The sequence below is a fragment of the Spizellomyces punctatus genome (assembly GCF_000182565.1).
Source record: "Spizellomyces punctatus DAOM BR117 chromosome Unknown supercont1.3, whole genome shotgun sequence".
Taxonomy (NCBI): Eukaryota; Fungi; Chytridiomycota; class Chytridiomycetes; order Spizellomycetales; family Spizellomycetaceae; genus Spizellomyces; species Spizellomyces punctatus.
In genome coordinates this window covers 889,290-902,022 of record NW_015971539.1, presented here as the reverse complement: position 1 = coordinate 902,022, position 12,733 = coordinate 889,290, and the positions used below count along the sequence as shown (strand labels likewise).

The following is a 12,733-nucleotide window of genomic DNA, read 5'->3' as shown; positions in this document are numbered from 1 at the left end:
ATTGACACCAAGAAACAGGACACTAAGTGGTAGCATAGTTCACAAAACTTTGTACAATCTATAACTCTCCCCGCACTTTCCCAGTTTAAATCGCTTCTTTTCCAGGCCTGAACGAGGTCTTGGAAGCAGCACTTGCCGCTCTACTAGGTAATGCAAATCCTTTTTCTACCCACTCATCCTCGCTCACCAAGCATCCCAATGGGAAAACCCCCACCTGCCCTGTTGAGACATTCGTTCCTACGCCCCATCCATCCTCAAAGTGCTTTTGGACTGCGACCACATCATCTGTTCTCAGCTCGATTTCATCAGACAGGATGGGTTTATGGGCCGTGATGACAGAGTAGATCATGTTTGGTGTTCGTGGAAGGATGGCATTCAGACCATTGCCTTTCACGACAATACCCGCACCATTCAAGCCCGATTGAAGACTTTCGACCGTAGTGGTAGCGGGAACAACGCCTGCTTTTAGAGCTTTCGCGCCTCGTTTTGAGGCTGATCGAATGAGTCCTCCTGCTTTACCATCGGTCGTGCCAGCTTCGAGACGAGGCAAGTGGTGAAGTGAACGTCGTTTTCGATATCGGTAGCAAAGGAATGCTACAAGACAGGCGACGACGACACCGGCAGAGATGGAAGACGCAACGATAGTTGCTACATTTCGGCTACTAGGTGCGGTTACTTTGCCGGATGTGGTGATCGTCCCGCCATTGGCTTGAGGTGGTGGTTGAGGTGTAGACGTGGCAACCGCTGGTGAAGCAGAAGGGAGAGGTGCTGACGTGGATGTACCTGCACCAGCTCCCAAACCCTTGCCAGTATTATATACAGAGTATCGTCCAGATACGGGATTTCCACAGGGTAGCTCCCCGTCACATTTTAGGTTACATTCCGCAACATTCACCGCTAATAGGGTTCGTATCACGGCATCTGAACTCAAACACGCACAAGTCGGTCCAGAAAGCAGCGCATAGGTAATGTTTTGGTTCGCGCAGGTATCAACGCAAGACTGAATGATCTGAGTTGATGCAGTAATTGGCGTTGACGATGGTGTGGGAAGGTTTGGAAGAACAGCCATACATCCTTCAAGAGACCAGTTGCTTTGCTGCGCTAGGACATTGGTAGTAGATAAGAAGAAGGTTATAGTGACAAGTGCGAGAAGGGATGCACAGCGCGGCCGGAGGCACGATCCTCTCTGCGCGAGGGCCATTCAGCAAGGAACGATGATGCCAAAAAACGGAAATTAGGGGGAGATGAGAAGTGTGTGCGCAACTTGTTTTTTGTTCGGTCTCCTCCTTATCCGGCCAGTTGAGCCTTTTCTCACGCTGAAAGCATCGCCTTTTCCCACACGCACATATGACATTCAAATAAGGCAAATTACATTCCATAAAAGGTTAAAGTAGGAATCTGACGCGCTTCAAGTCGGAGGCTTAGACCTCGTTGCTTAGGATGAGTCATGTCGATCACGTTCGGGAGGTCTCACTAACATGAAGATGGTTGAACAGTTGGTTCGGTCTACGAGGGATCGACAACAGACATACCAATCATATCGGCGCGTACAAGCTTCATTCGCAATAGCATATGTTTTACTTGAGTCTGATAATCCGATCCCATTGCAAGTGACTTTTCGAATATATTGGTTCGCTGGTCTGCGGATTTGATCCGTAGGATCTGGTGTCAAAAGGAAAACACCAGGTCAGCGTCCAGTGTACAACGTTTTTATCAATCATTGTCTTACCTTATTATGGCTATCTATACGAGCTTGAATTTCTTTGCTCGTTATCAAGGTGGCTAGTTCCTGTTCCAGCTCCGGAACCGTTGTGCTGAAGGCTTGTGCCATCAGGTTCAGGTCGACGGATAAGAATGGATAGAAATACTGCACAAGGGCCTTCTTGCGAATACTTTGATATATCATGTCGACATGCCCATGCAGCCATATGTCGAGATATAGGTCATTCTGTAGATCTCTTAATTTAGTACGACTTCTTGGCAAATACCAAGATGTTAGACGACGACCATACTTTCATCTTTTCCAATATATCCAGACACAGCGAATACTTGGAGTGGTAAAAATTTGATAGCAACTCTCGCACTTGCGGTTCGAGTTCGAGAAATTGCTTAAAGTCGGCATTGTCGAAAACTCTGCTTTTCAGTTCCGAACGGTCGAATGTTGCCAATGCACAAAGTCCGCCATAAATTGCCACGTCGTTGGGAGAAAGAACCTAATAAGAAGATACCTTGTTAGATTGTCTACAAAAAGGCACAGTCTATGAACCGTACCTCAGAGAAGTGCGTATTCAGTTCAAAGCTAGTATCAAGGAAATTTCGCGCCGCTCGCTTGAACTTTCCAGCCTCCAAATTCACCAACCCCATGATACAGTTGAGTTTGCTGGTTACTATGTTCTTTTCTGGTATATCGGGCGTTGTTTCCGCCTTTACGACGTAGCTTTGGACATGAGCAAAGTTATTCAATTCCATGCTGAGCTACAAGTTGTGATTTTGTATACGTTAGATGCAAACACGTATCCACTGGATGATCATGGGCACGCTTACTCTTGCTACGTTGATGCACATATCTACAATGTGCTTTGACGTTGTGCAGTAATCTCTCGTTCGTGAATATGATTTCAAAGCCCCCGATAAGTCACCACTATCGTAAAGATGATCGCCTAGATCGTTGTGTCCCATCTGATTGTGACGGTCATCTCAGAGTCATCAAGTATGAATTGCGCACAACACATACCCTGATGCTCTCCTTAATCAAATTGCTCTTGTAATCTTTCAACTCTCGTTCCAGCTTTTCCGTTTTCGCTCGCTGTGCTTTCTTTGTGTTGTCGACCCATGTTTGGTCCAAAGGGATGGTTGGCAGACCTCGTCCCAGAAGTAGGTCGTTCAACTTCTGGTGCACCACAGTGTAACGCGTATAATCCATTGTGTTTTTTAAGTCGTTCAAAGCAATTTTATAAGCGTCAATGGCAAGTGGTGGGGAGTGCTCCGCAATGAAGATAAGGCGTTCAACTCGTGTATGCCCTTTACAGCCGGATAATCCTCTTAGTCCGGCCGATCGTAAGCAGAAAGCCTCCAGTGGTTCAGTAAAGCTCACCTACGTAGTTCGCACTGTAACTTTCCAGGTCTAAGGTTGGGTTGTCGACTATTATTGTGCTTGTCTTTTTCTTTTTGCTTTCATTGTTCTCGTCTGCAGCTTCATCCCAGGCCTCTGCGGGTCTTCGCGGCGGTTGGTTGAAGTTCTGATCCAGGGGTAAGTCTATGTCCATCATATTGTGGATGCAGAATTGGTGAATACAGTGGCCTTTGAATAGCTTATCGAGCTGTTTTTCGTCCAAGGCCGATGTGGGGAGGATGGTTGCAGGTGAGGTTACCAATTGACCTGATTAGCTGCTCCCATTTTGAGGTTAATGACGTGACTCATGCTGTCCTGCGAAATTGAGGTCGGGTGCTCTCGACGCGATTCACAGCGATCTCGCACATGAATTTCAGAAATAATGGAGAAAGAAACGATAGAAGTGGGCATAATTGGCTTGGGTACGTGAAGCTTAAGAATTCAGAGTGCACAACCTTGGCTTCGTCACAGTTTGCTCACCGGAACCCATACCTTAGGGGACATGGGTCGGCTGTACGGGTTGTCTTTTCTTGCGGCGGGTTGGAAGCGGTGAGTTTCAAGTGACAACCAAGATTTCACGCCCTACTGACTTCAAACTATATATTTGAAGTGTCAACGTCTGCGACATACCTTCTCGCTATGAACAACTGAGAGAAGAGCTAGCTGGTACGTCACCCGTAGACAACCCGTCGACACGCGACACCTTACCGTCGGTGACCTTCAGGCACCGGATTGAATGTCCTTCCCGACGGTTATTCTGTATCTCGAAGGAGCGACTTTATTGTTTACAGTGTGGAGGCAGCAAATATCGATAGAGTGGTGGGAATGTACGGTCCTGGTAGGAGAATTATAAATTGTCTAGAGTATCCCGGTAGAATACTTGCCAACGTGTTTCCTTGCTCTCATGGAACATAGGAACTAAACTTGGTGCAACTGTGTGCGGGCAGGTAATACAGCGATTGGTTTCAAGACGCAGGTAGCTACTGGATAAACCTACTTACACGACATCATTCCACGATAGACGTCTGTTAAAGAGCCAGAGATTAGGGCTTTTGAGAAATACCTTCCACCAGACGTCAATATAGTAACCTGTCATTCAATGCATGGGCCAAGAGTTAATCCCAAAAATCAACCTTTGGTATCATCCGTCGACCATTGAGAAATACGAGCGACGATGCTGAATGCTCCGATACATAGGTGGTGATACGACACAGAAGTGACCAAGAATCTTTCGACCGAGCTGTCCGAATATTAAATTCCTTACAATCGGATATTGTATACCTGAATTATCTGGACCATGATCGTATAACTGCAGATACTCAAGTGGCCACACACCTTGCTTTCTTGAGGTAGGATTCCCACGTCCGTCTTTCAATCGCTATGATCCGCTGTCTTGATTCGTGTTCCTCTATGTCCGGTATCATTTAGCATGGGTACGGCTTGGAAGGTTCACAAGGTCTATCCAGTAAGTGTTAAATCAGAATACGTGAAATCGCTCCTTTCGACGAGCTTTTGATGGGCGTTGTTGCTTCGTCAGTGGGAAAACCCGTCTTATGTCGGTGGTATTGAGAACGTAAAGACGCTGATGACTCTGCGAATATACAGCAACAAATGGCATGTATACGCTGGTACGAACATGTATTGGCTCTTCCAAAGAGAGCACCGAAGATTAAAGATTGACTTTGTAACAGGACTGGCTATACTAAATCCAAGCGCGAGACCTCAAGTTCGACAATATGCCAACTCAGTATCTGAATTGTTCAAGCTGATGATTCAAGAGAAGGAGGAAGAGTTTAGGAAACGCGTGAAGGCTGTATGTGGTGAAAATAATATTGGCGCTATTGGAGTCAAGCTTAATTTGTCGAATTCCAGGCTGCTGCATTTGTCTTTGGAAATGCTGACCGCCAAGCCCTTCTCCTCTCAGACGATGTCCTGGATCAATTCTCTTTATCAGCGATTCCAAGAGCGCAACGAAAACCTGTGAGTGGATGAGTGGCTCTATGGATGGCTAGGCGGGTAAACTAAATGAACGATTCATATTTAGAATTCACACTTGTCGCTCCTCGCAGTCGTTGACTGCTGGCACGCGCTGGAACCCTCGTAAGATTATTGTCATATGTGCATCTTGCAGGCTGGCACAATTTAATGCTAAGGTATCATTAAATGTTGCCCAGTCCCTATGACCACCTAATCTGCCAAACTCCACCTTTCCGTATGCTTCTGGTATGCCCATTTTGACCACGTGCTCTGCGCTGCCGACCGTCACTAGGAACTTTCGCACATACTACAGGGCCTTACGGAATACCTCTTCCTCGAGCCTGGGTCCTTAGACGATGCCATCAATGCAGCGCTGTACAATCGCGAGATTCGTTCAGACGATTGCGAATTTTACACCGCTACTCGGGGCTGGGTTGAATGTATAGAACTGGGGAGCATGGAGGGGTATGAGAAGCGATTTACAGAAACTGCGGCCTTTTTCGAGGATAGACTTGTTCAAGGTGCAAAGGTGAGTGGGCGGAAGATTCTGATGTCCTGACTATGGTTAATGGGCCTTCTAGGCATCGGCGAAACTTATCGAGACATTAGCTGGTACTCGGGGTTCAACCTGAGGGATATCTTCCAAACAATACATTTTAATTTCGAGTCGCCGACTTTGTAAACTACGTCACATGTTTGAAACAGCCAAAACGAAGGAAGGATTGTGGGCGACGCCAATAGCTCTAAGTTTCCAACCATGCAACATAGAGACAGACCGCAGAATTCTGCACAACATCCCCGATACCTTCCAATCGAGCCATGCAAAAGCCTGATTGTACCATCTGTTCGAGAAACTCTAGGTGGACACTATCTGATCGCAACTCTTGCGCAATTACGACTAGGGTAGTATTTTCGGGCCACAATCGCGCTTCTACGACAGAGGCCTCGCTGGCTGCACAGCGAACCGAACCTCCGCCATTTGACTCAGAACAGAATTTTTTGAACGTTTCGACTAGATACGGAACGATGTGTTCGTTATACACACAATCACTAGCAAAGATGTAGTCAAATTGTGTCGATCGCTTTGCTATTTCTTCATCACCAGCTTCCTCCTTGCACCGAAGCGCCTGAAAGATGGACCTGGTGTCAGAACCCCACTCATATTCCACCAACTGGATCCTGGCCCGTTCTTCAGCCTCTTTTATGTTTTTCAGAATATTTTTCTCCGCATGCTTCAGCTCATCGAACCTGTCAGTCAGCACAATAGTGCGAGCACCAAGTGTAACCAGTGCGATCCCAAATAGGCCTGTCCCACTACCTAGTTCAAGGCAGGCCCTGTTGCGAACGTCGAAAACTCCACGTTCACACAACCTAGACAGAACCACAGCGCTATCCCAGACAACAACACCCGTCACACCTAAGCGGCCAAGCGCTGAATTGTCCTGCGATATGGTTATGGTTCTATCACCCAAGGTATAGTCGACTTTGGGAGATTTCTGGGTAACATGGAAATTGTGGCGCCAGGTGTGCGCAGCTTTAGATGAGAAGAGCGTAAATACTTCCGCATAGGCATCATCGACCAAGCTGAAGGTTACTTGACAGGCACAAGGTGAAAGGTCATCGCGATACATTAAAGTTGACGCCCACTACCCTTGCAGCAAAAAGTGTAGTGTTGCTTACATAAGCTTTAAGTGAAGATTAACTTTCTAACAGTTCCGCCATGTCATGTCGCAGAGCGAATAGCTTGTCAACAATCTCAAGCGTAATCTTCTCTATCATTTTTTGGGATTGCTCCAGATCACCCTGGTAATCTCTTTCTCCAAATACCGATTCAAGTTTGTTCATCTGGTAGTTGACCGTCTGCTCAGTGATGGTATGGATACAGGTGAGCAGCGCTGACAATGAACTCTAACCCTTAATTTGCATACCGCTCGTAGTTTCATTTTCTCCAAATCTTGGATCTCCCGTATCATCGTGGCCCACTCACTTTGATCTTGATCTCGCAAGCGTTGTTCGACTGCCCGTATGTCCCGCGAAATGGACGCAAATTTTTGCGTGATATCTTCAACAAGTCGTTCATACTCTGCTGGTGTTTTCGCCTCGGTAATATAGTCATCAAAACCTCTACACAATAGCATGTGTGGGAAAAAGTACCGCTCCATTGCTTCAGAAAAGTACTGCCGCGTTACCTTTCAAAGTCACGATATGTCTGTACCCTAGTTGATTGTAAAGCGTTGAACTGGCGCATAAGTTCAAGTGGAGCGGTAGAGACGGCGGAGGCAAGCATGGTGACCAAATACGTTCGTGAGAGAGTAAATCCTTACGTTGGAGGAACTGCATTTGGTTTGCACTGTGCTGAGTCACGTGTACACTGGGGACAGCAGTGGGGTGGAAGCAGGCTTCTCGCCTTCAGTATTGACCAGCGCTCCGATGGCTAAAGCGGGCCGACTCGCGATGCTCAGGTTCGGGGAAAGTCATCGCTTGCACTGACTGATATGGGTAAATTTACCCTACCCTTGGTAGTCCGGTCTCTGTGCGGCTACAGCTCAAGCTGCTGGATATCAACACAAGGCATTCGCAGATCACAGTGGACAATACACAGCAGCTGCCCGCACCTGTACCTATTCGCCTTGTTGTGGAAATCGAACTTACCGCCACGTACTCGGACGGAACCGACTTTACCTGCCGAACCTGTTACTCTGATGTTGTCGTCATGTTGAACGAGGACGGCGAGGTTGGTTTACACCATGGATCAAAGGGACGGTGTATTTCACCTGGCGGCCATTTGATTACTGGCGCGAGAGTCATAAAGCACACTCTGCGGGTCGCATTCATTCCGTATGATGATTTCGGTGAGCATATCTAAAGTTACTTCTTTCTGTCATTGCCGAAATTAAGTGTCTGACGTTCGATGCCATAGATTCGGAAAAGGAGAAATGTACCAACAAAAGGAGGTACGAACCTCCGTTTTACTTTGATGTCAGTGATGTCACCGACTAGCACGTCGAAAGGTGAGGACAAGCTGACGAAAGGTGGTCCCATTTTAGGCGACTCTTTCAAAAGAAGATGGACAATATTCCATCGTCACAGAGAGGGGCCGGCATCCATGTGGCGAATGTGAGTTTGACATTCTCCCAAAAGTGGCGAAACCCGTGACAGTCCACCTGTGGCAATTGAAGAAGAAGCCGCTTGTGAACGCTACCTGCAAGTTAGATATTGAGATTGTTCAGGATCCATATGTTGTGGAAGTGGAAAAAACACTGGGAACGGAGCGGAATAGCGCTACATACAGTCTCCGTGGGAGCAGTGTCTCAACCGACAGTGCGAGAGTCTCGGTTTCATCGATCCAGGTTGACCGGGTGGGGCGGGCTCAGTCTGCTAGACAGTATTTTCATAGTAGCACAAATGTCGCCATCCAACCGGAAGAAGATGAATACGATAGGTATAAGCCCTCCCTTTTTAACCCAAATGCAGTTCGAATGACATCATCCCTCACCCGAATCAGCGACGACTGCGTCGATATGTCTTTCCTGGAGGCTGAGCTTGGAAAGGTATCTACTATGCTATTACTGTTACCAGTCATGTTAGGGTATGAATGGCAAGAATGACGTATTCCTCTTGCAGCACTTGGAGGACATGTGTATGGATGCTAATCTGACAAGATCGGAGTGTGCATTGTTAAAAGCGTGGAATAAACACGTTATACGAGACCGACCCTTGGGCAGATGTCAATATAAAGATTCCCTAATGCGCTTTATATCAAAGGTATGCACTCTATGTATACAAGATAGCAGCGTGCTGCACTGACACTATTTCTTTCACCGTTGCCAGCGTGATACCGTAGATCATGCAGACATTATGACTTTATTGTTCATGTTGCGTGAAAATGGGTTACTCATGGCGGATGAGGTTTTTGAAGTTGCGAGGAGATCTAAAGAGCTGCAAGGCAAAAGGAAACATCTGCACATCTAAGATCAAAATGTGAGGGAATGCGCAGTCTATATTTCTAATTGTTGTAAAGCACCCTCTGATCTTGTTCCGCCGCCTGGGCACTAGATTACAAAACTTGAGGCGGATGGGTATGACAAATATGTGGAGCTATTTACTCGACTATCCCGTCCTTTCGGAAGCGCGCTATCCCTCCGAGACGGGGCGGTAGCCGATTCATCTTCTGCAATACGTCTCATTGCATACATCCAATCTTCGAGCCGGGCATCGGACCCAACATCAATGAGAACGTTCACTCCGTTCATTAGGCGTGCACGTATTGCCTTATGTCTGGGTACATTGGATGCCTTCTCTATCACGGCATTACGGAGGTTATACGCGGCTATGGGACTCGCTCCGGACAACTTTATCATCAGGATTTGTATCGAATTGAGCGGTCATCCCAATCATGAAATGGTCACGCAGTTGGCAATATACTCACCTCTGGGTCCCTCACGGGAAAGTCCATGTCCTTGACAGTCGCTCTTCCACTTGGGAATATCAACAATGAATGGCTTGAATGCGAAAGCTTGGCCACACACAGTTTCCACGAAGTCATTCCGGAATCTTGTCTCAGGAGCTGCCTTTTGACAGTCAAACTTGGTTCCCACTCTTTCTTGATCTGCGCTACCGCAATTTTCGGGTGCACATGGTGCGGAGGGGGTGGCATCATTAGGGACGTCGTTGAAGAAGGGCTTCCTACCATGCCTCTTTTGTTGATACCGACATTGATGATCTGGCCGCCCATCGGGGATTTGGCAATCGAGAAGGTTGAAGGTAGTGAGCCAATCTTAGGGGCGGCAATATATGTTGCAGTTTTTGGCTGGGTTGCAGGTGACCGTTGATTATGTTGTGTTGACTGTTTGAGCATTTCAAGTTGAGTTTGTTCAATCTCTTCGATATGCCTCAGAAGGTCTTCATATGGGGAGGGCAAGGCAGACTGAGAACTCCATATGTCCGGGGCTGCGGAAGGCAATTCAGTATGGCTTGTTGAAATGTTCGCATGCGGTGTAGGCTGAAAAAAATTATGAAATGAGTTTGACAGCATTGCACGGTGCGCACGTTTTCAACCTCACCTCGGCCGATATTTCCTGCCGCAGTTGACTCGGTCCTGTTGCGCGCCGTTGAGTCGGGAATGACAAACGACCTGACGAAACAGCTTCGGTGGGATGGGATAATGAGCGAGGTCTCCTGACTGAGGCAGCTGATTCGTTACCCTCAGGAGGGTCTTCCCCTTCTGTGTACAAAGTCTGCACAGAATTTAGTAGTTCTCCAGGAGTAGAGTTCATTCCCATTTTAAAGTTGAAAGACGTTTCTTCTTCTCCTTGTTTCCCCGTACGGTGGTGATCACTTTCAAGGGACGAGCAAGATTCCAGCGTTGATACTCTCTCCAGGGATTTAGCTCGCCTTCTGACAGTCTTTGACCTACGTACATGCAGTGGCTCCTCTCCGAACGAATCTCGACTGACTTCTCTCACATGCTCAGAGGCCGACAGATTAGTGTCTTCTAAATCCACATCACTGATTTGTTGACTCCTGAGTACATTTTCCAAAGCATCTCGTAGACGTCGGATCCCGCTCTTCTTGTCACCACCATTTGCCAGAGAGGACGATGCGCGTTGAAGCACAAGATGACGCTCCACTGACAACAATACATTCAAAAAAGTATTAAGAGCACTGACGAGGGCTTTGCCGCACTGGTTGAGCTCTTGTAGCTTCTCTTGTACAGCCCAGATGTCTGTGTTTGCGTCTTTTATTGGGCTGTTCTCGGCTATCTTCTCGGCAGAGGGAGCCGCTGCACCTCGCACACTCGCGAATGAATTTCGCCGAGAGTTAAGGAACTTGCCAGCCTTCATCGCCTTCTGTACAAACGTTTTGGCTGTCTTCATTTGTACATTTCCGGCTCTCATGCCACCGTCCCCAGTACCACTTTGCACCTCCGCAATCCTGGAGGTGGTCATCAAAGCTCCAAGGCATCGGAAGAATTCACACACAACTGCCACCAACTCTGCGACTGCCAGTATCAGTCGCTCCTGGGATCCTATACCTGCGGAGTCTTGAAACAGGATTGCACCAAGCAAGGTGGTAGCTTCTAACGTCTTCAGTGATCTTAGGCAGTTATCGAGTCCGACAGAAATTTCCGGCACTGCAGCTGGCAGTTTTTCTGGTTGTTTCATTGCCATCACGAACATGTGGCGGATAATCAGAGTGATGGCTTCGGACTCGTCGACCATCAGCGCCCGAAATTCGCCAATGTCTTGCCAACTTGGCGTTGGATTGGTTTGAGCTGGGCTTGTGGATCCGAGCCTCGCAAGTGTTTCACCCCAGAGGGACTTTAGGGCAATATTATGTGCTGCAGACACATGGTTTGAAGCTACGGGTTCATCTCCAGATAATATCAAGAGGTTTCCAAGCCCGGTATTGCTTGCACATCGACATAACCTACAAATCCCAGGATTCAGCGATTGCTGCACGGTCGTTATCTCATGCGGTTCATGCGGGAAGTCCCATTCAAGTCCTACCGGCAGACGATATCAGCAATTTCCGCAAGATAAGGCGTAAAAGCTGTCATTTCAGATCAGACGTAAAAACTAATACTGGCATGAATTGCGCTCCTAATGTGTAAGCATGAGAAGGTCACTAGCTGAGTTTTTGGATGTGCAACCCGTGGCCCGCATTCCTGATCAGGTAATTTTCCGTGCGGATATCTCTTAGCTCGACCCTAGCGGGCCATAACCGTGATCGAAATATGTAGGGGTTCTCCCAAAAAAGGTTGATGACCTGACCATATCAATATTCAGGTTTACAAAGCACCGTCGCAAACGCAGTTAAGAATTCTGCTGGATTAATAAATATAGCTGTCGAGAGAAAGCTCGCATTTGGGCAACAAGAGAATAGGAAGCGGAAGGATAAAGCATCAAACAATATATCGATATCGGGTCTTTATGTGTGTAAAACTATCTACGCTGTTCTCCCCTTGCCAAAGTATTCCCATTGGCCTGCAGGTGCTGGCTCCTCCAAAGGTTCCCAGGGCTAGTAAGATGCGAAGGGGTAAGTAAATACATGTCCGTAAAAGACCAGCATAGTGGCCGACAAACGTCCACCATGTCGTAGGTCACTTGCTTCCATATCCACATTACCTTCAAATCCATCATTTTGGGTATAAGCTTTAGCTCATCCTCCGCTTGCTCTATGAGCTCTTCAATTTGGCCTGCCTGGATTTCCTGCTCAATAGCCGAAACGTCCTCATGTTTCTCAACAACAGCCAATCGGTGCTTTGCGAGAGCCTCGGCACTCTGACGGTAAGCGGAGGCAGCGGGGAGTCGCTCAGCAGTATGAATAATGCGTTGGTACAAGGAGATGAGGTGCGGGCGTGGGTTGGGATGGACGGGGACGCCGTAAAGGCCTGTCGTCTAATTGTAACCAGCGGGTGAGCAAGGCACGTCCTCCAAACATGACTATTGTACCGACTGGGCCGGAGCTCGCTTCAACACCGCTTCCCATAGCTGACACGCGATATGCAATGCTGGGTGGCTATACGGCGCAAGATCAAAAGCTTACCTCCTTAAGTTTTGCGGCCTGTAGCAAGGGTCTGAAGATTCTCATGGTGTCAACTCCACGATGGGTTAAACTGTTGTCTTCAACTGAAGCTCGGCG

At 47.6% G+C, this 12,733-nt stretch overlaps 8 protein-coding genes across 8 annotated transcripts; 2 read left to right on the top strand and 6 right to left on the bottom strand.

Annotated features, from left to right (window-relative positions):
- Positions 1–85: 85 nt before the first annotated feature.
- SPPG_02029 (uncharacterized protein) lies at positions 86–1,201 on the bottom strand (the record flags this gene model as incomplete). The annotated part of the gene is made up of 1 exon (XM_016750335.1): positions 86–1,201. The coding sequence occupies one exon, from the start codon at positions 1,199–1,201 to the stop codon at positions 86–88; it is 1,116 nt and encodes a 371-aa protein (XP_016610989.1).
- Positions 1,202–1,435: 234 nt separating this feature from the next.
- Positions 1,436–3,269, bottom strand: SPPG_02028 (uncharacterized protein; the record flags this gene model as incomplete). The annotated part of the gene is made up of 8 exons (XM_016750334.1): positions 1,436–1,473; positions 1,533–1,662; positions 1,730–1,948; positions 2,013–2,213; positions 2,272–2,475; positions 2,545–2,679; positions 2,735–3,021; positions 3,095–3,269. 8 exons carry the CDS (start codon positions 3,267–3,269, stop codon positions 1,436–1,438), a joined length of 1,389 nt encoding a protein of 462 aa, XP_016610988.1.
- A 225-nt stretch (positions 3,270–3,494) lies between these two features.
- On the top strand, positions 3,495–5,721 carry SPPG_02027 (prephenate dehydrogenase (NADP(+)); the record flags this gene model as incomplete). The annotated part of the gene is made up of 15 exons (XM_016750333.1): positions 3,495–3,534; positions 3,610–3,661; positions 3,723–3,778; positions 3,837–3,950; positions 4,028–4,059; positions 4,134–4,250; positions 4,310–4,461; positions 4,541–4,577; positions 4,650–4,740; positions 4,804–4,925; positions 4,985–5,092; positions 5,157–5,212; positions 5,287–5,335; positions 5,403–5,618; positions 5,671–5,721. The coding sequence occupies 15 exons, from the start codon at positions 3,495–3,497 to the stop codon at positions 5,719–5,721; spliced, it is 1,293 nt and encodes a 430-aa protein (XP_016610987.1).
- A 111-nt stretch (positions 5,722–5,832) lies between these two features.
- SPPG_02026 (uncharacterized protein) lies at positions 5,833–6,720 on the bottom strand (the record flags this gene model as incomplete). The annotated part of the gene is made up of 1 exon (XM_016750332.1): positions 5,833–6,720. The coding sequence occupies one exon, from the start codon at positions 6,718–6,720 to the stop codon at positions 5,833–5,835; it is 888 nt and encodes a 295-aa protein (XP_016610986.1).
- A 67-nt stretch (positions 6,721–6,787) lies between these two features.
- SPPG_02025 (uncharacterized protein) lies at positions 6,788–7,376 on the bottom strand (the record flags this gene model as incomplete). Its single annotated transcript, XM_016750331.1, has 3 exons — positions 6,788–6,949; positions 7,018–7,213; positions 7,279–7,376. The coding sequence occupies 3 exons, from the start codon at positions 7,374–7,376 to the stop codon at positions 6,788–6,790; spliced, it is 456 nt and encodes a 151-aa protein (XP_016610985.1).
- A 52-nt stretch (positions 7,377–7,428) lies between these two features.
- On the top strand, positions 7,429–10,412 carry SPPG_02024 (uncharacterized protein). The gene is made up of 8 exons (XM_016750330.1): positions 7,429–7,551; positions 7,613–7,941; positions 8,010–8,068; positions 8,137–8,531; positions 8,595–8,640; positions 8,714–8,854; positions 8,921–9,070; positions 9,146–10,412. The coding sequence occupies exons 1-7, from the start codon at positions 7,520–7,522 to the stop codon at positions 9,059–9,061; spliced, it is 1,143 nt and encodes a 380-aa protein (XP_016610984.1). The 5' UTR covers positions 7,429–7,519; the 3' UTR covers positions 9,062–9,070; positions 9,146–10,412.
- SPPG_02023 (uncharacterized protein) lies at positions 9,073–11,730 on the bottom strand. The gene is made up of 4 exons (XM_016750329.1): positions 11,599–11,730; positions 10,153–11,518; positions 9,519–10,091; positions 9,073–9,441 (listed from the first exon to the last, which is right to left on the bottom strand). Exons 1-4 carry the CDS (start codon positions 11,646–11,648, stop codon positions 9,142–9,144), a joined length of 2,289 nt encoding a protein of 762 aa, XP_016610983.1. The 5' UTR covers positions 11,649–11,730; the 3' UTR covers positions 9,073–9,141.
- A 110-nt stretch (positions 11,731–11,840) lies between these two features.
- Positions 11,841–12,710, bottom strand: SPPG_02022 (uncharacterized protein). Its single transcript, XM_016750328.1, has 3 exons — positions 12,638–12,710; positions 12,217–12,489; positions 11,841–12,109 (listed from the first exon to the last, which is right to left on the bottom strand). Exons 1-3 carry the CDS (start codon positions 12,680–12,682, stop codon positions 12,038–12,040), a joined length of 390 nt encoding a protein of 129 aa, XP_016610982.1. The 5' UTR covers positions 12,683–12,710; the 3' UTR covers positions 11,841–12,037.
- Positions 12,711–12,733: the final 23 nt, after the last annotated feature.

Coding starts and splice junctions, on each gene's coding strand:
- SPPG_02024 (XM_016750330.1), top strand. CDS start 7,520: ATGGCTAAAGCGGGCCGACTCGCGATGCTCAG. Junction 7,552..7,612: donor GGCCGACTCGCGATGCTCAG/GTTCGGGGAAAG, acceptor TACCCTTGGTAG/TCCGGTCTCTGTGCGGCTAC. Junction 8,069..8,136: donor AACCTCCGTTTTACTTTGAT/GTCAGTGATGTC, acceptor GTCCCATTTTAG/GCGACTCTTTCAAAAGAAGA.
- SPPG_02023 (XM_016750329.1), bottom strand. CDS start 11,648: ATGACAGCTTTTACGCCTTATCTTGCGGAAATTGCTGATATCGTCTGC. Junction 11,519..11,598: donor ATTGCTGATATCGTCTGCCG/GTAGGACTTGAA, acceptor TGGGATTTGTAG/GTTATGTCGATGTGCAAGCA. Junction 10,092..10,152: donor GGCAGGAAATATCGGCCGAG/GTGAGGTTGAAA, acceptor AATTTTTTTCAG/CCTACACCGCATGCGAACAT.
- SPPG_02022 (XM_016750328.1), bottom strand. CDS start 12,682: ATGAGAATCTTCAGACCCTTGCTACAGGCCGCAAAACTTAAGGAG. Junction 12,490..12,637: donor AGGCCGCAAAACTTAAGGAG/GTAAGCTTTTGA, acceptor GGTTACAATTAG/ACGACAGGCCTTTACGGCGT. Junction 12,110..12,216: donor CCAAAATGATGGATTTGAAG/GTAATGTGGATA, acceptor GCATCTTACTAG/CCCTGGGAACCTTTGGAGGA.